The 24,427-nt window shown below is 35.0% G+C and overlaps 1 protein-coding gene across 14 annotated transcripts in view; it reads left to right on the top strand.

Annotated features, from left to right (window-relative positions):
• Nucleotides 1-24,427, top strand: part of NAALADL2 (N-acetylated alpha-linked acidic dipeptidase like 2) — a 1,546,126-nt gene that overhangs the window by 883,880 nt on the left and 637,819 nt on the right. For all 14 annotated transcript variants that reach the window (XM_074190946.1, XM_074190945.1, XM_074190943.1 and 11 more), the window contains one exon: nt 20,518-20,791. In XM_074190946.1, coding sequence (XP_074047047.1) covers nt 20,518-20,791 — 274 coding nt within the window. The remainder of the gene's footprint in view (nt 1-20,517; nt 20,792-24,427) is intronic.

A 24,427-nucleotide genomic window follows, 5' to 3' on the forward strand; every position in this document is an offset into this window, starting at 1 on the left:
CCTTAAATAAATAAAATTTAAAAAAATAAATTACCTGACAGGCTTTTTTTTAAATAGTCCCTAATTTTGAAAATAAAGCCATTTTGTTTTGAATGTTGTAGTCTCTCTTCCTTGATGTTCAGGATTTCTATTCTGGTATTTAATGGGAATTTCTTGATTTGTTGGTTTTCCCACTTTTTAGTCATGGTTCCAATTTATTGAAGTATGTACTTTAGTAATAATATTTGGAAATAATCATTTTCCCCTAAGGATCACTTTGGCATCTCAAATATTTTGGTTTATTGCCTTATTGTCATTCATTGTTTTCAGTGAAATTATATATGATTTGTCCTTTTACCTACCAATTCTTTAGAATTGAGTCTTTTCATCTCTCATTGATTTTAATACCTTTTTTTCAGTGATGCTTTATTTATATAATTTTGTTGCATAGTGATAAATAAAGGAGGACTATGATATTATTCCCTTTCTACATTTCTTTGTGAGGGTTTTATGTCCCAAGATAAATCAGTTTTTATGAAAGCTTCATTATTAAATAGAGAAGAAATTAAAGCAATTTAGAGAGTCTGTCTCATACCTACCAGATGAAAAAGGGGAAAATGATAATTGTTGGAGGGGCTTTGGGAAAACAGCCACACTGATGTGCCATTGAGTCCAACCATTTTGGAAAGTAGCTATGAATTATATGCCAAAAGTTAATAAATATTATATGCCTTTTAATCCAGTCTTTAATTCATTTGGTGGACCTATTCACAAAAGAGATCATAGAACTAGGCAAAGGTCTTATATGTCCAAAAATATTTATAGCAACTCTTTTTGTGGTAGCAAAAACCCCTGCAAAGTAAAAGAATGTCAATCAATTGAGTAATGACTGAATAAACTCTAATACTTCCATGTGAAAGAATGCCATTGTATTGCAAGAAATGGGTGGATTGATGATTTCAGAGAGACATAGAAAGGTTTATGACCTGAGAAATAGTGAAGTAAACAGCCTGATGAAAAACATATGCCATTTTGAATGCTTTTATAAAGTAATGAAGAGTGAAATTAGGAAAACTAAGGCAACAGTTTTTACAGTAATATCAACGATGTAAATAGGCAGCTGGTAGCAGAGTGGCTAAAGCTTTGGGATGAGAGTCAGAAAGATTTGAATTCTGATGAGACCTCAGATACTTTCTGTGCGAACCTGGACAAGTCACAACTACCTCTGTCATATCACTTTCTTCATTTGTATTAGGTGCATAATAATTTCAATTAGTGTGAAGGATTATTGTGGGGATCAAATGAGCTAATAGTGTTAAAAATTCAAAAAGAAGAATTTAAAATACTACATAAAGTAGTCATTATATAAATCTTTATTCTCTTTCCCTAATTACAAAAACTTATGATTAATGCAGTGACCAGGTATGATTCAAGAAAATTATTTTTGAAACATATTATGTACCTTCTGACAGAGAGTTGAAAAAGTGATGCATGTATGTATCTATAGATAGATCTATATGTGTGTCTATATGTATATTATATGTAAAACTATTGTTATATATAAAATTATATAATGAATTACATAACTAATTATTTGCATACAGAAAGTAAGGGAATTCATTTCTTGACGACATTTTTTCTCTTTTTTTAATTGAAAGGAGAGGAAATCAATTTCTATTAATTAAAAGAATTAAAAAAAGAGAAGTGGGAAGGTTGCTATAGATGTGGAATATTTCATGCTCTTTAAGATGAATTCACTATATTATTAGTTTTCCTTAATTATTTTGTTTGTTATGAGAGACTATTAATGTAGTGAAGGTACCTAGTAAATGTATATAATGTGAAAACAAAATACATCAATAAAAGTATTTCTTTTTAAATGAACCATATCCTTTCTCAAATTTTACTTGGCTATGATAATATGATGATGACTCTGACATTTCAAAAACAAAGCATGATCTCTGGAAGTCCCATCAAAGTGAAAATGTTTTCAGTATGGGATTGGTGATATAATTATGTCTGTAGCTCCAATTTCAGATTTCAGATTAAAAGTCTAACATTTATCCATTTTAATGCTTCTTTAAATTAGGCAGTTTAACAAGTAATCATATTCAGACTATCTCTAAATATCTGTTAAATAATTTGGATTGCTCTCAGAAGTTCCAGAGACATAAATTTCTCTGCTACAACTGAGTATGGCAGGGTTTTACTCATCGAAAATAGATGGCCAAATTAATTGAATGATTAAAGTTAATAGGCATAAAGTAATGTCTTATACTTGGGTGTAGAAATCAACTTCTTAACTACAAGATGGAGGAGGCAGGTCTAAATCAGAGTTTGTTGGAAAAATATGTGGTTGTTTTAGGGGATTTCAAGTCCCACAAGAGTCATTGTTTAGAGGCAATGAGGCAAGAGGATTAATTCCATCTTATGTTGTATAATCATAGTAATAATGTACACAATTACAAAGGTCCTATTATAATCAGCATTGTCCAAACCCTCTCTGAAGTATCGTGTTCATTTTGAGGGACCATATTTTATTAAGGATATCAGTAAACCGGAATATCTAATAAATGATTATTAATTGATTGAGTTCATTCTTGGATCTGTTGATGGCACTGGGAATGCTTAGCCTCTTGAAGAGAAGACTGAGTTGGGAAGGGCATGATAGCTCCCCTTAAATATTTGAAGGGCTATCACAAGGGTAAGGGACTATCCTTGTTCTGATTATTCCAAGAATGCCAAGTTCTACAGCAATAGAACTTTGTGAAATACAGACTGAATCATAAAAAAATCAAACATATAAACAAATTCTCAGACTTCCAGAAATTAGATCTAAGAGTGGATTGAGCTGCCTTGGAATAGACTCTGCCACACTGGAGGAAGGTCTTCAAAGTTGGGTGTCCTTCATAGAACAGATTATAAAGGGAATTATTTTTCCTGAATAGGTCAGACTAAGTTAGCATTGAGAATATTTTCCTTCTCAAAATTCTTTAATTGTTGCTACATTTTTCTTGTATGGACCCATAGCAGCATAGATGATTGGTTTAAATTACACCTGGAGGCTTATGTGCCTGGGTAGGTCAAAGCTAGTATAAGCTCTGAAATCTCTAAATCATCAACACATGGAAAGTCCGCAGAATTGAAGCATTGTTCCTGCACATAAACTCAGCAAAATAAGTTGTGTCTTGGATCTTAGCTTTATCTATTAACCCTGATTAAGTATATCTGCTTTACACATTTCTGTTAATTATATAGTATGCTTATTTTACTCTCTTTGTTATTGCTTAATGATCTGACATAGCTAAGCCAAATCTCCTATAGTTTCAACTGCACTATTGAGGACTGAGGTTCTCTATGATCTTGAACCTGTCTTAACTTTTATGGATTTTTAAATAAATATCCTCTAAGGACCATGGGTAAAAAGACTTTAGTTACTGTGGGGATAGTTAGTATAGTAGTAAATATATATATATATACATATATATATATATGTGCATAATAATTGTAATTTAATTCAAGTCAAGGGTTTAAAGAAAACATTAGTTATGGATGTATATGTATATATTTGACCATCTTATCAATGTATTTTATATGAAATACATGTTTTATAAACAGACACTGCTCTCTTACAAACTCATTGAAGACACAGACTTTTTTATTCCCTCTTTTGCCTCCCACTACAGTATGCCAATTTACATATAATATGAATTTTAATCCACAACTATAAATTATGTGCTTACTTTGTTAATAGAAACTGGCCTAGGCAGAGAGTATACAAAGAGAAAACTCAAGTCCCTACCTTCAAAGAGGTTACTTTCTATTGAAATAAACATGTACCTATTTGTGGGTATAGGAAATATGCAAAAATGAACATCATGTAATTATTTGAGGGAAGAAGTCCAAGGGTTGGAAGAATCTGCAAAGATTTCTTATAGAAGGTGGCTTTCTGAGATGAGTTTGGAAATTTAAGAAAAAAATATTCTTTGCTTTGATCCATGAATGAATTATAAATATCATGACAGTATTTTTGTCAGGCTTTGAGAACTTTGTCTTCACTTTTATATAGTCTTTTATTTAAGATACTCAATATTTAAAGTGTTCAGTTCCCAAAATAAATTCTTCTGAAATAGGAATAAATATAAGAAGCTGACCTTTCTATTTTCAGGCCAACATCTTTGGTTCTGGGTCTTAGGTGGAATTTATCATGGTCCTATTTAAAGAAACTTTTTTTTTTCAAAGAATCACCTGCTGGCAGCTATGTGTGTGTGTGGTGTTTTAAGAAACTTAATATATTTTTATCAGCTGTCTTCTGTGTCGAGTCAGATGTTTTCGAGAAGAGGTTGGGGATATCAAGAAGTTAAAAATAAAAATAAAAATTCCCCTACCAATAGAGTCTTCAAAAGAGATAAAACAAATGCTTTCTTGGACTAATATAGAAATAACTAGATGAGGAAGATCATGGTTGTATTTTGTTCATTTTCATGGTATTAATGTTTGGCATGCCTCTGAATCCTAAACCAAATTGATAGAGTGGTATGCTGGCCAGCAGCAACTCTACTCCATCAAAGCACATTTTTAGTTTACGAAAACCCTAATCTTCAGTAGCTGTAGCTCAATAGCATGGGCTGTACTATAAGATAATCTGAGTTTCTATAAATACAAGTCCTTTTTTTCATAAAACTGTTCAGTGTATAAATACTGAAGTCCATTCTGTTGATTCATGGGAGATCTGCCTGCATTTTCCTTAGAGGTGGTTTGGCTGTCTGCATACTCTGAATTTACAGAGCAATTCCCTTCTCTACTTTTCTTTGCACTATATACACTTACCATTTATACTTCCATTGGAAAAATATACCATCAGCAACAACAAAAAAAAAGGACTGAACTTTGCCCAGGTCTTTTTTTCCTCTCAAAAATGGAAAAACAATTCTTTGGGATAGACATAAAAGTAAAATTGAAAACCTAAGATTGTACTTTAGTGACTAAGCAAGTCTGATGCAAATATAATAATGTTCTTCTAGAAGGGGAAAGTGTTAGAAATATGGAATTATCTTTAAGTAGAACATCTTTCTTGACTGATTTCCATGACACAATGACATTTCAATATATTCTACAATGAAACTTTATAATCATCTTTTCCAAAGATAATTGAAAAATTCTCCTTGCACTGCTGATATTCTGCCATTGGTATAAATCTTGACTTAGTGTTTGATCATAAGATGTTTCCTTTAATACTTTGGTTCATCACTCAAAGCTTTCGAAACCATCTATACAAAAACATTGTGCTCACTGTTATTATATATTTCCCAACCCTCAAAACTCTCCTCTCCTACCCCTTCTCCTAATTTAATTCACATATGCCTTTACTATTAGTAAATTCACATATAGCTTTGCTGTTAGTAAATTGGTAAATACTTTTTAAAGTATATTACATTATCATGGTTATTTTCCTAATTTCAAATATAGCTATTAATTACTCATTATAGGACATAAGCAAAATGAGTGAAATGACATAGTTTGAAAATATGATTGTAATATTTCTCTTTACTTCTTGAGATGGCATTAATGGCCAGTATAAAGCTACTCTTTCTAATTATTTTATATTGACTTCTTTCTTTTCTATCTAATTTTATCCCATTGGGAATCTTTTCTCACTTATTTCTTATTATATGAAAATCAACATAGTTTTATGGTTTTGATTTTTGCTGTGTCACCCTGGACAAATAACTTAACTTTTTTACTGCTATAAACAGTCTTCTCAGAATGTAGGTTTTAAACCTTTATGGTAGTGTCATGGACCCATTTCTCTATCTGGTGAAGCCTATGGACCTCTTATCAAAGTAATGTTTTTAAATAATTGAAGAAAATGTTAAATTTCAGTTAGAAATTACTGCTAATAAAGATGTAATTTTTCTTTTCTCCCCATCCAAATTCATGGTTCTGTTTTGGGTCTGTGGACCCTAGGTCAAGAACACATGCTCTAATACTACAAATTGCCAAGAAAATGCCAATCAGCATTGGAAGAGGAATCACAATTCCAGTCAATAGCAAACAAACAAAAGCCCATCCAGGCCTAATGTGGAAACTCTTAAGTTTGCATGTAAAATAATTCCAAACAAAATCAGATCCAGTTCCAGTTAGAATTATTTCCTCTTCCTACTTTGAATGTGTAAGGCTAGTCTGGGCTGAGTTCCCATTAGGTCAGATCTAAAAATAACTTTACTATAGTTTGGCTCTGAAGGTGCTAGAGAGTAAAAATGAGGTTATTTCAGCCTCTGGCACTATTCGGAGAGGGAGTTGCCATGGGATGCATGTTCTTTTCCAATTCTGTCACTCACAGTGACTGATGGCAGCTCCTTCTCCAAAAAATAATAGAAAAGAGAACAGATCTGCTTGGTGCTATTTGATTGCCTGCAAGATGTAACTTTTAATTTTGTTTTGAAGTTTATTTTGATTGTCTTTTAATGCCTTCTATCCATAAAATTAGTTTGAGCTTCCATTTTTATAGTTTACCAAAATAGTAACTACTGGTCAATCTAGATATGTGATGACACATTTGAAGGACAGTGAATTAAAAAAATTGCTTGGTAAGTATCCTCCACCATTCCCTAAAAGTAGAATTTTATCATTTTTGGACCAATAAGGGATAGAGATGAGACCTGAGATTTCCTAGTAGAGATCTCAGGAAGAAATATTCCCTCTTTTTAATGAAAATCTTGCATCTCATAGCTAGTCTGTGTCAGAGGTAGGACATGAACCCAGTTCTTCCCAGTTTTAAGATTATCTGTCTCTTCATTCAGAACCATAGGGCTGTTGAAAATATAGTAGTGACTTGGTACCCAGAATTCTGAGTTTTAGGATAAAATTAGTATATTCTTTGAGTAGTCTAAAATGCTTAAGGTAAAAATAAACCTACAGTCTTGTTTCTAAGATGTAAGAGAAATCAAGGTGAATCTGTAGGAAAAGGATCAGAAGGCTGAAAAGAAATTTCAATTGATTTCTTAGATTCTCAATTTCATTGACTTTTGGTTTAATTTTCTTATTATTTTAGATTTATAAGAGATATCCAGAAGTATTTTGATTTTGTTTTTATTTTTCCTTTGGATAATTTATTCATTTTCAGGTGTAGACTTCTTGTATTCGGTAATAAGATGATTACTAGTAAAGAGAATTAGCACTAAGAATGGTAAAGAATTATTTGGGTTGACGTGGATGCAAAGTATGAACTTTGTGTGCTAAATAATAATTGAGGTGACAAAGAAAAAAATCAGTGTCTAATTGCAAGTCTAAATTACAGTATTCTTTCAGTCTCTTAGTTTTTTCCTATACAAAACAGACATCATAATTGAGTCCAGGTTGAATGTAATGGGTAATACCTAATCCTACTAGATATCATTAGTGTAAATGAGATGATGAGGCACAAGACTTCCTGTGCATTATTATTATATGTTGCATTTCTTCACTGAATCCATTTTAAAGGTCAGCTGCTGAGTTTATAGGCTGCAGCCAGGGTTTGGAAATTGGAAAACACATCAACTCCTAATGTAATTATTTTAATAATGGTGATATGAGTACCTTATATTTGTATGAACCTTTAGAGATTTTCAAAGCACATTCACAGCTTTGGATACTTCCATTACAGTGTGATGAGTATTATTAACACCATTTTACTGGTGGCAAAAAAAAAACAGATTTAGATATTTAACATGATTGACAGAGTAGCAGTGGGATTCAAACGCAGGCTTTCTGACTAGAACTTGTGTGACCTTTCTATTGCCTTGTTAAAATAGATGCTTGACTAAAGTGAGTGGTGAATTTTAATTCGATTGATCAGCTCTTTGGATAGGATGCTATGGAAGTCGGAGGTTCAGTTGTTATGATTTATCAGTCAAAGTAATTGAGAAACCAAGCCTTCATCTGTGGAACTGTCATTGAATTCATGTAGAATTTGTTTCAAGTGTCTTTATTGAGCTCACAGAACTAATGTGGCTAGAAAGTATGTGAAATAATTTGGTCCTTCATTGCAGAGAACACACATATGTCTATTCATGTCCAACAGATGCATCTCTATAAACATAACTATTATCCCTCCATGCACCAACACTGGAAGAAAGAAAGGAGAAATTAGGGTTGACAAGAGAGGCTCAGGTGGAATCTGAATTGTAGAACCATGTCCTATGCCTCCCATTATACAATAAAGAGTAGAATTGGATCACTCCCCAGAAAAGGATGGGAAATGATTCTAGTATCTTTAAAAGGAGGGATATGAAAGAACATACAGTATGTGACAAAGAACATTGTATCTGAAATCTACAGACAGGTTTACATACCACCTCTAATGTGACATGGATGTCTGGGTAGATAACCTCCCTACCTGGACTTCAGTTCCTTAGCTATAGAGTTTGGACTTCATGACTTCCAAGGTCCTCCCCAACTGTGGTATTGGGAATTACATGATTCTAACTCATCTGCAAGGTCGGTTACAAGCCTAAATCTATGCTCCTGTGATTTCAGTCTTTTATACAGACATCATACCCTGAATGCCAATTTTGTGTTAGGAATTATTGTTGAGTTCAAAGGATATAGTGCCAGGAAAGCAAACCAAAATAAAGAATCCCTACCCTCAAAGAGATTATATTCTCTTGGAGTGAGACAGACACAAGTAAATAAAAATTAATTTCATTGTAGCAGACACTAATTGGGAGACCTAGGATGTGCCCCATGTAGGATGTGGTGATGATGGTCAGACACTGAATCTTATGGATCCAAATCTTTCCATTCTCCTCAGAAATAGGGCAGAGAACACATTGCTGTCCACAAAGAAGATAGTCATGGGGAGCGGGCTTCAGAAATATCTGTTTGAGTGCTTGGAAGCATCTCATATTAGGAATTATGTCCCTTTCTTCATATGCAGAAATTTTGATGCCCTTACCATATTCAGTTTTAATTTACTTTATCCTGCTCAAGGTGACATTTAATAAATGTTTGATTGATTGATTAGTGCTGTCACTCTAACAAAATCTTGACCTTTCATGAGCATCAGAAATATATAATGGGGGCAGCTAGGTGGTGTAGAGGATAAAGCACCAGCCCTGGAGTCAGGAGTACCTGGGTTCAAATCCGGTCTCAGACACTTAATAATTACCTAGCTGTGTGGCCTTGGGCAAGCCATTTAACCCTGTTTGCCTTGCAAAAACCTTAAAAAAAAAGAAGGAAAAAAAGAAATATATAATGAACACAGCTCTGTGTGGGTCACATGTGTGGGTAGATATATATATATATATGTGTGTGTGTGTGTGTGTGTGTGTGTGTATACGTATATACGTATATATACATATATATATACATATATGTATATATATATGTATGTATTGAGTCTGAAATAATGTACCACAGGCTACATCACAATCTGAACACAGAATTTTCAAAGGAAGGTGATTTGGATGTTGCCACAAAAGTTCTTCAGTGCTTTACAATAATTCTTTTTCTTTAAAACTCCAGTTATTTCCATTGTTGTCCTTCCTAAATTGCAAGTCAGGAACTGATCTTCATTGGTAGGCTGTTACTTCATTGGCGGTTTCCTATACCAATAAAACCCCAAATCATCTAAAACCTTCCTTGGCTATTAGATTTGTCCAACCCCTTTTTTCCAATGTCTATTTAGTTTTTTCAGTCCCTACTTCCAAGATCTTTGATGAATTGATGGCTATGTGAGAAGAGAGAAGAAAGAAGGCAGGCACAAAGGAAAGAAAATCAGTAAACGAGATCACAGAATCAAAGATCTCAATCTGAAAGATACCATTTTTGAAACTTTCTTCTCATTTTGCAAATGAAGAAATATAATTTCCAAAATTAGATTTTAATTGTCTTGAGGTCAGGGATTGTTTTTTTTTAATTCTCGGCAATTAGCACATGCCTAGTAACAAATCCTTAATAGATGTTTATTGACTGACTGCCTAAGGCTTCTAGAAATTATTTCCAATATTACAAAAGTTGTAAGTAGTTGAGATTCAAATTCAAGACCAGTGATTCTACCTTTAGTATTTTTTTTAAAAAATAGTTCCATTGTGGATCAGATTCCATATAGTGTTCATATCAAGTCAGAATCAAAGTCTTCTTGGAACTAGATGTGATGTTGATGTTCTTTCTGCTTCTCCTTCTTCTCCCTTTATTGGTGGCGACAGATCAGAATCATTTTGTTTATTGACAGTCAAAGAATTGAGGAGTGCTTATTTGACTCTGCTCTGGATGGTTGGAAAGCATTTTGTTTGAAGATTCTGATGTACATGTAAATGGTTTCTTTTCTCACTCTTTTCTTCTTCTCTGCATACAACAAAGGTGGTGTCTAAATGAAAGCATATTCAAATGTTACAATAAGCAATATGCTTTCCTTGTCAAAGTAGTTCTCTTTTCTCTTGCTTTGGCATTTTACTGTTTCCTCTTTGTTTGATTCCATACTGTCCTGATTTCCAGTAACCAGACATCTGAACAGACTGATTTCAATACAATATATAAATGGACTAGATTAGCAGATGGTCATCTAATGCTTTATGCAAATAGCTATGTAATGAAGTATGATTTGATAACGCAGACACCTCTCCTGGGTACTAGTATTTTTCCCCATCACAAAGGCAGGTGGTCTTGGTTAGTGATTATCTCTACTGGAGTTGGGCTGCAAAACGATCTTAAATCCTACCTGATTCTGAGAACAATGGAGGTATCATTCCTATGATGCTGCCATGATTAGTCAATGTCACAAAAAATTCATTTTAAAGGGAGAGAAACCATGGTTTGTTTCCCTCAAGTTTTAAAACTTCCTCTGCTACACAAATGAAATTGCCATCTATAATTTGTTTTAATTTTCTACATCAAAATTAAGGTAAATGCACACCTTTAAAGAGCTGAGTATTCATACCACCACACTGAAAAATCTTTAGACCACCCCTGTAATTTCATCAATATGGTGAATTTCCACTGAGGAAATTCCTTCTGCCAATTCAGCTTATTACATATTGTGTAACTTGGGATATCATAGAGTCTCCTGAGACACTAGGAAGATAGGTCACTTGCCCAGAATTATATACATATACATATATATATATGTATATATATATATATATATATATATATATATATATATAAAATCTCCTGACTCAAGGTCTAGTCCTTTTTCCCATATATAATTCTGGCTCTTTTAAAACAGCTTTCCCTCCCCTCCCCTCCCCTCCCCTTCCCTTTGTTATGATCAGTGAATAAACAGCATCTTTAGATCAGTTGATAAGGAACATAGTAGTGGGGTCAGTTTTAGAGACTAATTAGTGAAATAAAAAGATAACTAGATTGGATGATGTTTTAAATCTTTGAGACAGGGTTTCTGAATAATTTAATCATTTCATTAATTAATGAAATTAGGCTAGCATGTTATTGATAAAAGAGATTAGCAGCACTTTCAGATGTCAAAGGCCCATCATGGTAATGGGTTCACAGATGTTTCTGAGGATGGAAATCAAGTCTGGTTAACAATTAATGAGACTATGAACATCACAATGAGAGGTGAACTGTATTACAATGAGGTTCATGAAATATATGGGTGGCATTGAGTATCCCAATCTTGATCAAAGAGTCCATATCACCTGTCTGACAAAAAGGAGAATCCACACCTTTCCAACCTTGTATGAATAAACACAATAAGTAAGAATCCACACATTTGCCAAAACTTATAATTTATTTTACTTTCTTTTAGTAGAGCTTAGTCATCATGGCTGTTTTTCCTTATGAAAAATTTTACTTATTTTGAAATTTTACAAATTTACTCCTATTCTTGCCCCACCCCCCCAGAAGGTACTCTGTTAGTCCTTGTTGTTTCTATGGTATGCATTGATATAAGTTGAATGTGATGAGTGAGAAATCATATCCTTAAGGAAGAAAAATAAAGTATAAGAGAGAGTAAAATTCCATAATAAGATAACAGTTTTTTTTTCCTAAATTGAAAGTAATAGTCTTTGGTCTTTGTTCAAACTCCACAATTCTTTCTCTGGATACAGATGGGGTATCGAAGTCAGCCACAAATTGTTCCTGATTGTTGCACTGATGGAATGAGCAAGTCCATCAAGGATGATTCTGGCTCTGCTCATCTCGCTCAGCATCAGTTCATGAAATTTTTCCATGTTTCCCTGAATTCCCATCCCTCCTGGTTTCTTCTTCTTCTTTTGGTTAATATGACTTTATTTATACATTACTAAAATAGTCTTGTTTAAGAATAAACATAATACCTGGTCCCCAACAAAAATATAGAACCTTGTGAGAAATGAAGTAAAAGAAAGAAAAAAATGTGTTTCAGTCTGTGTTCTGATACCATCAGCTCTGTCTCAGGGGGAGTCACATTCTTTATCAAAAGTCCATCAAAGGGGAGGCTGGGTGGCTCAGTGAATAAAGCACCAGTCCTGGAGTCAGGAGTACCTGAATTCAAATCCCTTCTCAGACACTTAACAATTACCTAGCTGTGTGGCCTTGGGCAAGCCACTTAACCCCATTTGCCTTGCAAAAAAACCTAAAAAAAAAGTCCATCAAAGAAGTTACTTCCATATTTTTCCACAGTTGCTGTTGCTGATTGTAATTCCCTCCATCCATTCCTACCCACTACCAGATATTATATATTCTTACTCCTTTCACTCTGTCCCTCTTCTAAAATGAGATGTGGGATAGCTGAATGGCACAGCAGACAGAGCATTGGCTCTGGGGCCAAGAGGCCCCAAGTTCACATCTCACCCCAGAGACCCAACAACCACCTGGCCCTGTGGTCCCAGACAGGTCACCCAATCCCGGCACCTTGCAAAAAGCAAAAAAGAAAATGTGTTATAAGCTGACTATCGTCTCCTATGGTCTACCCTCTCCTCTATCACCCACATTCCCCTTGTCCCCCTTCTCTCCTTTTTACTCTAGATGTCTATACCCTATTGTGTGTGTATGCTGTTTCCTCTCTGAGCCATTTGTGATGAGAGTGAAAGTTCCCCCATTCCCCCTTGCCTTCCCCCCTTTCATTTTATTGCAAAAAAACTTTTATATGAAATATCTTAGCCTATTCCACCTCTCCTTTCTCTTACTACCAGTATATTTCCCTTACAGCCATTGATTCCATTTTTCAACTTATCTTCAAATTCAGCTCTCTCTTGTGCTTCATCTATAAAGGCTCTTTCTACCTGCTCTATTAAATAAGAAGGTTCATATAAGTATTATCAGTATCATTTTTCTATGCAGGAGTACATGCACTTCATCATCATTACATCCCTCATAATTTACCCTTCTCCTCCATTATCTATGCTTCACCTGAGTCCTGTACTTGAAGGTCAAACTTTCTGTTCATCTCTTCTCATTTCAACAGAAACATTTGAAATTCCCCCTGTTTCCTTGAAAGTCCATCTTTTCCCCTGGAAGAGGATTTTCAGGTTTGCTGGATATTCTGGAATATTATATTTCAAGCCCTTAATGAAGTTGCTGCTAAATCCTGTGTAATATTGACTGCAGCTCCACAATATTTGAATTGTGTCCTTCTGGCTGCTTGTAATATTTTCTCTCTGACTTGGGAGTTATGGAACTTGGCTATAATATTTCTGAGGGTTGGTTTTTTTTTAATCTCTTTCTGGAGGAGATTGGTAGATTCTCTCAATTTCTATTTTGCCCTCTGCTTCTAGGATATCTGGGCAATTTTCCTGTAGGAATTCTTAGAAATGATGTCAAGGCTCTTTTCCTGATCATGACTTTCAGGTATTCCAATAATTTTTAAATTATCTTTCCTGAATCTGTTTTCCAGACCAGTTGTTTTTTCAATGAGATGTCTCACATTGTCTTTTAATTTTTCATTCTTTTGGTGTTGAAGTATTGTGTCTTGAATTCTCATAAAGTCATCAGCTTCCTTTAGCTCCATTCTTCATCTGAAGGATTTGTTTTCCTCAGAGAGCTTTCTTATCTCCTTTTCCATCTGAACAATTCTGCTTTTTAAAGGATTCTTCTCAATAATTTTTGAACTGTTTTATCCATTTGTTCTAAGCTGGTTTTTAACATATTATTTTCTTCAGCATTTTTTTTGAACTCCTAGATTAAGCTGCTGACTTTGTTTTCATGTTTTTCCTGCATCTCTCTCATTTCTTTTCCCAATTTTTCTTCTAGTTCCCCTCACTTGCTTTTCAAAATCTTTTTTGAGCTCTGTCATAGCCTGAGCCCAATTTCTGTTTTTCTTGGATTCTTTAAATGCAGAAACTTGTACTTCCTCATCTTCAGAATGAATATTTTGATTCTCTTTGGGATTATAGGAAAAGTATTTGTCAATGGTCAGGTTCCTTTTCTTTCCTACTTACTCATTTCCTTAGCCTGTGCCTGGTTTTGGGGTGCTTCCTGAGTTTTTGAGTTTTATTTGGACACCCACCTCAAGGACCTACATATGTGAGGCTCTGACTGCTCTCCTGCTCTGTGAATGACCACAAGTACACCCCTCTGCCATGGGGCTGAAGTCCCTGTTCTATGGGGGGGGGGCCTAGACTGTGATCAGGATCTGAATGTGGTCAGAGCCCCAGAATCCTGTTCCAGGGACAGAGGACAGACTTCAGAAGTCTTCCTCCACTCCCTTACCTTTGGTGGGTTGAGCACCCAGGGCTCAGATGCTTAGAGAAGGCTCCTGCTTGCCCACTCCATCTCCTGGATCTGGGCTGCTGGCCATGTTAAGTGCAGCATAACCACACTCAGGGCCTGGTCTTTGTGCTTGTTCTGGCAGAGGTCTCCCTGCTGATCTTTCAAGTTTTGCTTGGTGCTCCCTGGGGTGCAGTCCAGAAAACTGCTTCTGCTTCTGGGAACCACAGCTACAAGGCTCCCTGGGGCTGTTCCCCTGAGGCTGAAGTTTCTTCACTCTGATGGAGGCTGCCCCTCTAACCTCATGGAACAGAGATTTTCCACTATTTTCCAGGTTACCTTGGGATGGAGAATTGCCTCACTGGATCTTTCTGTGGGCTCTGTCTCTGGAAAATTTAGTTAGAGTCATAATTTTAAGATTTTTGAAATATTTTGGAGAAAGCACCTAGGAGAGGCTCTTCTCCTGATACCATCTTGGCTCTGCCCTAGATTAATTTTTGAGAAAGATTTCCCAAGTGGGTTAATTTCTGGATGAGAAAGTAGAAAAGGAGAAAATCCTTGATCTTGATTGAATAATTAGTTACTATGAATCAAGAGAGAAATAAACATTTCTCTCATTTGAGAAGCCCTGCTTTTAATCCCTTCTAAGAATCTATACATATTGGTCCTTTTGATTTATGATATTCACTTTGTGTGAAGAGTGGGTTAGGAAAAGTGAAGGGATAATTTTTTTTTCCTAAGTTAGTTTGCTCATCCTGACATACAGTGGAAATGAATGCACTTCACCACCACCTTATTGGAATGGAATGTGTTTCTTCCAATTATTTAGACTATTAATGCATTCAGCACCTGTGGGAACAGTGGATCATCAAGTAGGGACCGTGTTAATCAAAAGATTTTATATGTTTCAGCACTACCCAAGTTGATGTCATTGCATTAGAGGGCAGAGCAGATGAAATTGAAGACTTGTAATATAGTCCTGATTGGATTAACTTGTCCATTTTGTGTAGCCTGCTTGAAGACTTATTTTAGATAAATTAAGAAGATTAAATCTGAAGAGTGACCTTTGACAATTATTCTTTCTGGGGGGAAAAAAAGGACTTGGTGCTCAGATGCTGCTAACAACATATTTAGTATTCTCATGCAGGAGTCTGACTCTCTCTCTGAAACCTTATTAGCCTCCCTACCCAAGATGTAGTCTTTATTTTGCTAAATCACATTTCTTCCCTCAAGAATATGTTAAGTGTTTCATCCCAATGATGCCTGATAACACTTTTTTTTAACAGTCAACACACCCACTGTGAAACAGATTTTTTTACTGTTAACTGGAGATGAAACTATAGAAGTGTAGGAAAAAAGCTCACCATTGAGCTTCTGCACTAGTTCTTTCTGTTTTATGTAGCCCAGGATAAAATAGTTGTCAAAAAAAATTCTGCATTTGTGTACATGGGTCATCAATAGGTTGATCTATCTCCTAGAAACAGAAGGTGAGAAATAAGAACCTCAGTCAACAAATAACTGTAAATCACTTAACTGGAGAAAGATGTCTGATGATCCTTCTATATTAATTAAGTTATAATGCCTACTATTTCCATTAGATTTTGAGATCTTTGTGAACAATCATTTTTCCCTCCTTTCTTCCTTTTCCCAAGATTTAACCTAGGACCTGTCATAGAATAGGTGTCAAATATATGCTTGTAGACCAAAAGCTTGTATCTGAGTTTGTAAAGACAAGTGAAGTCTCATTCCTGTCTTCAAAGAGTTGATCATCTGTCAGTTAATGTATCCCATTGTTAAAAATCTGAGATCTTCATTATAATTGAAAATTTCTCCTCTTATAAAATAAAAGCCATTCCTTTTCTTCTCTCTCTCACAGGAGTTATTCTGGAAGACAGTTATTTAACTATCTCCCAAATAGCTTTTCCTTTGAGTTAGAACAAAGCAACCTTAACATGACTTTTCGAAAGATCTGACTTTTTAATCCCCTAATTATTTTTTGATTGTTTTATGATATGATCTCAGATCACATAACTTCCCTCCCCCTGGGTCAACCAATCACAAAACTTGTCCAGTTTGTAATTTTGAAGAAGATACAGTTGAGTTATGAAATGTTTTTAACAGTTGTTAAAGAAAAATAAATGGTTCTGTATCACCCAATCACTAAAGTCAGTTTAATAACCTTGGTTAACTCTATATAATTTGAATGAAAGGGGCACTGCATGCCAGAAGGTTCTAATTTCATCTCCGATATGAACCCTATAATCATGGATAAGTCACTTAAAACTAACAAAGACTCAGTTTTTCTTCTATAAAAATAAACAATGAAGATTGACTAGTAGTTATTCTGGGAATCATGTAAAATAAAGCATATTAAGTGTTTTGCAAGCTTTCAAACACAATTTCAATATTAGCATTTCCATGATCAGCCTACCTTAATATCTTCTATCTAAAACCAGATGAAGAAGAGACAAAATAAGCTTAAGAAACTATGTTAATTAAACCTTTTCTGTTTGCCAGGTGTTTGTAATCATTGATTTGTATATAAAGTACAGGCCCTGGATGTCTACCAAAGAAAGGTTTCCGACTTTCTAAAATGTAAGGATAATTCTTGTACACAGGTGGTTGCTCTCTTCTTTCCTCCCTCCTATGCCATCTTCCTCTTTGAAATTAGATGTATCTGTTTGCTTGTTTCTGCCTTCCCTTCTTCTTTCTTCTTTGTTGGTACCAGATCAGAATCATTTTGGAAAATTCATTTGTTTATTGAGTGACTAAGAGTTGAGGTCTCTAGTTGGACTATCAGGCTCAGCTCCAATGATAAGAAAGAATTTTATAAAAAGATGATGATATCCATGAGAGTTTTTTTAATCTTCCTGCTTTCTGTGCCTACAACAAAGGTGGTATCTAAATGACAGCATATTCAGATGGCACAATAAGCAATATGCTTTCCTTGTCAAAATTGTTCCTCCTTTCTATTTCTCTTGTTAGCATTTTACCCTTTTCTCTTTATTTGATTCCATACTGTACTGACTTCCAGTACCCAGCCATCTGAATTTCAATACAATATATAAAATGGACTAGATTAGCAGATGGTCATCTAATGCTTTATGCAAATAGCTGTGTAATGAAGTATGATTTGATAAAGCAGATACCTCTCCTGGGTACTTTCCTCCTTCCTTCTCTCGATAGATCTATATGCATATATATATATATATATATATATATATATATATATATATATATACACATGTATCCCTATAAAAATACATACATATACATTCTCCAGTGGACATGGAGCAAAAGCAACCTCGTAACTGTGATCCATTCCTCCACCAGTCATTTATAGGATGCACTTGGCAGTCACCCCAGTGCTAGGAAGAATCCATGCCTCGCTTACTCCAGCCCTGACATCAGTGATGCTCTGTGGCTCATCCAGGAGCAGGTGTTGAACAGTGATATAAACAGCATTTTGTCTACCAAAGCCAAACTCATCTGGCTTCCAGTCTCTGTTGGCCAATGGAACAGCCATGCCAAAGTCACTTCCCAAGTCAGGTATCAGTCCTGACAGTTCATTATGCCGTCTGCCAAACCACTGGCCCATCGAAACCCTTATTTTAAATATGAAGGCAGAGGAAAAAATCTCTGTCAAGCAAATAACTCGTGATTTTAGATGACACATTCTTTCTGGACTAGAATATTTCTCCGTGTTTGATAAATTGAGGGCAGAGATTAAAATGCAGCTAATTCTCTAACATCAGGTAACTTATTGACACGTCTGCTTTTATGGTTTTTAGAATGGAGCAGATGGAAAAGCAGTTTCTTCTCCACATTAAAGTCTTTTTTTCAGAGAGCCAAAAGGAGAGAGGGAGAAAGGGAAACTAAGCACAATTATAGAAAAAGAAGGATGAGCTGAACAATATTGAGGGAAAGACCAACAGAAAAGTCAACAAATCATGGCCAAGAAGAATTAAGTGGAGAAAAGGTAGAGATTTAGCCTGGAAAAGAGAAGAGAGAACCAACGTCACAGCTCCGTGTATTTTTAGGAATGCTTAGGATTTTTTTTTTCTGCTTAGTGCTAAAGAACAGGAATAGTAAAAATGAGAGGAGATGTTGATTGTAGTTTTGTATGAGAAAAGGTCTCTTAACCATAAGATTTGGCCAAAAGTTGACCAAGCTTTGTCAGGAGAAATTTGTTCTCCTTTCAAATATGTCTTCCAAAGACTGGCCCTGGACCCATATGACTCTGGAGGAGAAAGTGAGGCTGGTGACTTCAGCAGCCCACCTCCTCCCCCAATCTAATCTAAATCTTGTGCTTGTCATGACATCACCCCCCTCTCCAGTCATGGGCTTCTTTAAGAATGAAGAACAAACACTTACATCTATTAAATAATCAGAGTAAAATAGAAATGACTAGGATAATCTCATCTAGAATAAAAAAAAACAAAGTTTCGAAAGCAAAAGTTCCCTTTCAGAGAAGGGGTGGCCATGCTGGTACAAACAGAGATGTCTGAAGGTATATTTTTCTGCATGAATCAGATGAGCAAAATCACATAGTTCTATATGCATCAGAACCATGATTACACGTGGGCAATGATTCTTGAGGAAATCTAAGAGAATATGCTGTTAATGTGCAACTGAAATGTCTTGAATCTTCTTTCTTCTTACCTCTCGGACCTGGAATGTTATAGATAATTAACAAATGCTTTTGGATTTATAGAACACTTGCTTCAACAACACTAAACAACCTGGTCCCTCCCTTTGCCCACTGCAAGTACTCTGCTATTAGGTGCTTATACACACACACACACACACACACACACACACACACACACACACACACACACCATAAAATGGAACTTCACAGTGGGGAAGAGCATGATGGTTGAAAATAAGTGTTTTGATGTCAATAGCAATAGCAAATTAAGAGAATGACTTTTCACCATAAAAAGCCCCTGGCAGAATGCCATCCTGAACCATTTCATTTGCGCTTGGGTCCTGTGTTATGATAGGATGATATTTAATAAGCATGCATATCTAGTGATGTTTTAGAGATAATTCAGAAAACATTTCATGACCTCAGTAGGGTTTTAAAATCTAAATAGTCAACAACACTGCAGATAGCAGCCCAGGAAAAATAACATGGACAGATGCAACAATTACAGAAGATACATAAATTAGCCATCCTAATTCTGATTCAATGGATAGAATTAATCATGGTATTATTATTTATTCACAGACATTAAAGGCAGCCATGTTCATGATCCCAAAGTAGGTTATATTTGGTTTTATCAAATGGAATGACACTTAGAAATTGGTAAGAGGAAATATCAGGAAATCTGGGTTCAGTCCTGGCTTCATCATTTAACTCTGTGGCCTTGGGTGAGTCACTTAGCCCTTCTAGTTTCATTTCTCCCATACGCAAAGAAGAAAGTGATAGATTAGAGGACCAACCAGGTCCTTCCAGCTTCCAATGTATGATCCTAAGTAAAACTTGAAGCATTATGTGAATCTCAGATATTGGGATTATAGTAGCCTAGCCTGGAAGAAAGACCCAAGAAGTCAAGTCCAAGTGCTCTTTTTATCAGATGAGGAAATGAAGATACAAAGATTAATTCCATAGCCCATGCATTCAGGAACAAAGCCTGTTTCAATCATATATTGACTTTTTCATATTTTCTTATATATTTTCATAATCAAAAAGTTATGAACTATGTTGCTTTATTTGGTAGCATTCTGATCACTTTAAAGAACAACCAAAGCTCTAAGTATTACTCTACTAATTTGTAATCTTATTGGCAACTTTAATATCCCTCCAAGGACCAGAACAGCTATCAATATTTCTTCAGATGAAGAAAATTAATAATGATATTAATAATCTTAGTAATTCATAATTGTTCTCTCTCTCTCTCTTCTCAGGCATTTAATTCAATTGTCTAAAAGTGAAGATGACACAAAATTTTCAGAGAAGCTCAAGGTTCAGTGGACTTCTCATGGCCTAGAAGTAGTACAGCTTTTCAATTACTCCGTCCTGCTTAGCTTGCCGGGCTCTTCTCCAAACACGGTGACTCTGAAGAACAACAGCCAATGCTTTTATCCTAATGGCCAGCCATGTGACCAAGAGCCCAGAAAAGATCTCAGCCAAGGACTGCCATACTCATATGCTGCCTATTCTGCCAGAGGAACTCTCGAGGTAATATGACCATTTGTCTCTGTCATTTACAGTGAAATGGGATTAGAAAGCAACAGCTTTCATCTAAATTGAACTCTCTGGCAAGATGTAAGTGGTGAAAATGTCTGGTATAGGCTCAGAGTCTGGAGGGAAGAGGAAGACTTGCAATGTTGGGTCTTCTAATCAAACTTCTTGCTGATATGTTTTGAAAGGGAATATAACGAGCATTTAATACTCTTGTGTGACATGTTAACACCTTCTAGTTTGAATTCTAATGGTAGAAGAAAGATACCTCACTCCCCAATTCCTGAATCAGCCTATAAGCAAGTAATCTCTGAGGCCCTACTATATTCCTACTAAAATCTGAGGCCCTCAGAGTAATCTTTGAGTCCTAGGTGCTGTGGATAGAAAGGTAAAAATGAAATATTCTCTTCACTCAAAAAGTTAAATTTAATTGAGGAAACATAAATGGAATAATAAAAATAGGAAAGCAGAAAGCTGGAACATGCTCCCCTGAGATTGTATCTTTACAGAAAAAAATGAGGTAGGAAAGTAATTATTGGTTTGAATAATTATTTTAAAAATAGCATTTCTTTAATTATCATGGATTTTTTTCAGAGAGCTATTAACTAAAGAGGAACATTCTTGGTTATTTGGTTCCCTAATGTATGTATTATAGCCTGAGAACACAGTTTTTGAAGTAGCATTTAAATTGTAGACATAGAATGAAAAACACAAAACAAGCAAAATGTGTTTCTTAGATAATAGAAAAATGTAAGTACCTTTCTTGGATAATGTACTGATTAGACTTACATGATTTCTAGGCAAAACCTAATTTAGAACTCCACCTGGGGCCAATTTTGGACAGGTTTCATCCTCTTTATATCCTCCCCTTCTTTCTATTGACTTGGTCACCATCTTGTTTTATGCCTTTACCTAGAATTCCATAGTCTCCTAATTGATATTCCTGTCTCCATCCTTTCACAAGTTTCAAACAATTGCTAAAGTGAAATTCCCAAACTTAAAATGCCTTCCTTATCTCTAATGTCAAAATTCAACCTAGAAATTATTCCCCAGGTGAGGATTTTCTTTATTTACTCAGTTATTAGTGTTCTCACTCCTGAAATGACTTTTCATTCATGTGTGTATGCGTGGCTTTATACATACTCACATATACAAATAAGGGAAAATTCTATATGTATAGAACACATCTCTTATTTTACATATATAGATATAAACAATTAGAAAATATATATTCAATTATATATCACAGGTATATTCTGATACAGTCATATATGTTGTGTTTAGGTATATATATATGTATATGTATATATATATATAAAATCTATGTAGAGGCATGTATTAAATAGCTTTAAGCTATTTAAATCTACAGAAAGACTTTTGAGACACTTCATATTTTAAATTTCAAAATTTGTGTGTAAATTGTATCACTCAAAGAGTATGGATACTTTGAGTGCAGGGTCATTTTTTTTTTTATGGTTTGATGTCCTCAGTGCCTAACAAAGTGTTTTGTTATGAGAAGATACTTAATAAATACTTGCTATAGGAAATAAGTAAACTTGTATGAACATGCCTGTGTTCAATTCTAGACATCATATTTTAGGAAGGATGTAGATATGCTTGAAAATATCTAGAAAAGACTAATGAGTGAAGGATATAGCCTGAAGGTTAATTGAAGTAATTGGGATTTATGGAGTACATGTAGTCATATCAGGGACTGACTCTTACTGGATGGTAACTGATTTGTTCTGTTTGTCCCTGGAAAGAAAAATGGGGCATCAAAGAGGCAGATTTCAGCTTTATTATAGGGACAAAAACATTTTAATAATTAAGTCTGTCTAATATGGTTTCCTTGAAAGAAAGGAGGAAGGATTACCCTACCAGAGGTCTTCAGTCAGAGAGTGGTTAGATAATTTGTAGAGAGTTTTTAACATGTATGAATTATACTAGATGGCTTCCAAGGGTCTTTCCAGCTCTCCATGATGAGGAACTATTTTGACAATTATCAGTTTAATAGTAGAATCTTTGATTAGATCATTGAGGCAGAAATGCAAATTTAGATTTCAAATGGACTGAGCTATCATAGATTGCCTATTGACTTCTGCCATTGGTAACTGCCTCAGATATCAACCTTCCTTTGTATGGCAATAATATAAGATATTCCTGTAATCTTAAAGTTTGCACAAGTATTTATATTCATTTTCTCTTATGAAGGTCATAATCATCTTTATGAGAGACCTAATCTAGATATCACTGTCCCCATTTTCCAGATAAACAAACTGAATCTTAAAGAGATTTAATGACTAACCAGTACCTTGACACTTTCTGAATGACCTTAATGAAAGAGTGTTGATTTTCCACATGGATGTTAGTCAGAAAGAGTAGAGTTCCAGTGGTCTCTGTTATTGCTGTGTTTGATTTTTTTTCAAAAAATGAAACATATTAATAAAATTCTATTATAATAGAAACTAGAAAATACAGAAAAATAATAATTAAAAACTATTTGATTCATCAGATCTCAGAATCAAAACTGAAAACTGGAATTAACAGGGATAAAATATTTCAAATTAAAATGGATTAAAGATGAGGAAATTTTGACTTGATAGTACTTTATGGAAAAAAGTTGACAGTAGAGATACTAGAGATTGAGTTCCAAAATACTGTGACTGACTACACAAAGCAAAGCAACAAGAAAAGGAAAACCAGTGTCCCGCCAACCCCCCCCCCCCCCGCCAAGAGAAACAACATCCTGCCTACGGCAGGTAATAGGCCGGCTGTATTCCACATTTGTTACACCATAGTAGCATAATGTGTTCCTTTTTGGATACCACATATTAAGAAATATTTGGCAAACCAATCTTTTTTAGAGTTGAAATAAGTTGTCTTTGAAGTTCATGCCAAATCAAAATAATCTATGATCTCAGTTTTCTTCCTTAATAAAATACTTTGGGGGGGGGGGCGGCTAGGGGGCACAGTGGATAAAGCACCGGCCTTGGAGTCAGAAGGACATGGGTTCAAACCTTGTCTCAGACACTTAATAATTACCTACCTGTGTGGCCTTGGGCAAGCCACTTAACCCAATTTGCCTTGCAAAACCCTAAAAAAAAAGTAATGAAAAGTTAAAAAACTGTTGAATGTGCATGCAGAATGATGAGGGCATGGTTCTCCTTATTCCTGTTCTTTTTGTTCCTCTCCCTTTTCTAACCTTCCCCCTCTCCCTTTCAATGCCAAATTTTTAAGGTTGTATTAAAAATTAGTCATCCTTTCCCCTGAGTGTTTGGTATTCTAGGACATCTAGGCATGAGAGGTGATTGTCTTTATCCTACCAAATCTCTGTCAATTATAGAATTTCACCTTCAGATGCTCTCAGCATTCAGTTGGGGCAGGGAAGGTAATGCCACTTCATCTCCTTAGCGTTCCTGTCTCTTGATTGGTACAGATAATGAACTTACCTGATTTCCTTTTAAACATTTTATCTAATTTAAAATCTTAATTCAAAAAAGCATGGATATCTTGTTCTTTTTTTTTTAACATAACTAGATAAAACCTGGAAAAAATTGTGTAAGTCTTGACAAAGTGGATTGAAAGTATCCAAATTCCTCAGGACTGTCATCTCCCTACTTCTCTTAACTTCTA

The sequence above is a fragment of the Macrotis lagotis genome, chromosome 6, assembly GCF_037893015.1.
Source record: "Macrotis lagotis isolate mMagLag1 chromosome 6, bilby.v1.9.chrom.fasta, whole genome shotgun sequence".
NCBI lineage: Eukaryota > Metazoa > Chordata > Mammalia > Peramelemorphia > Peramelidae > Macrotis > Macrotis lagotis.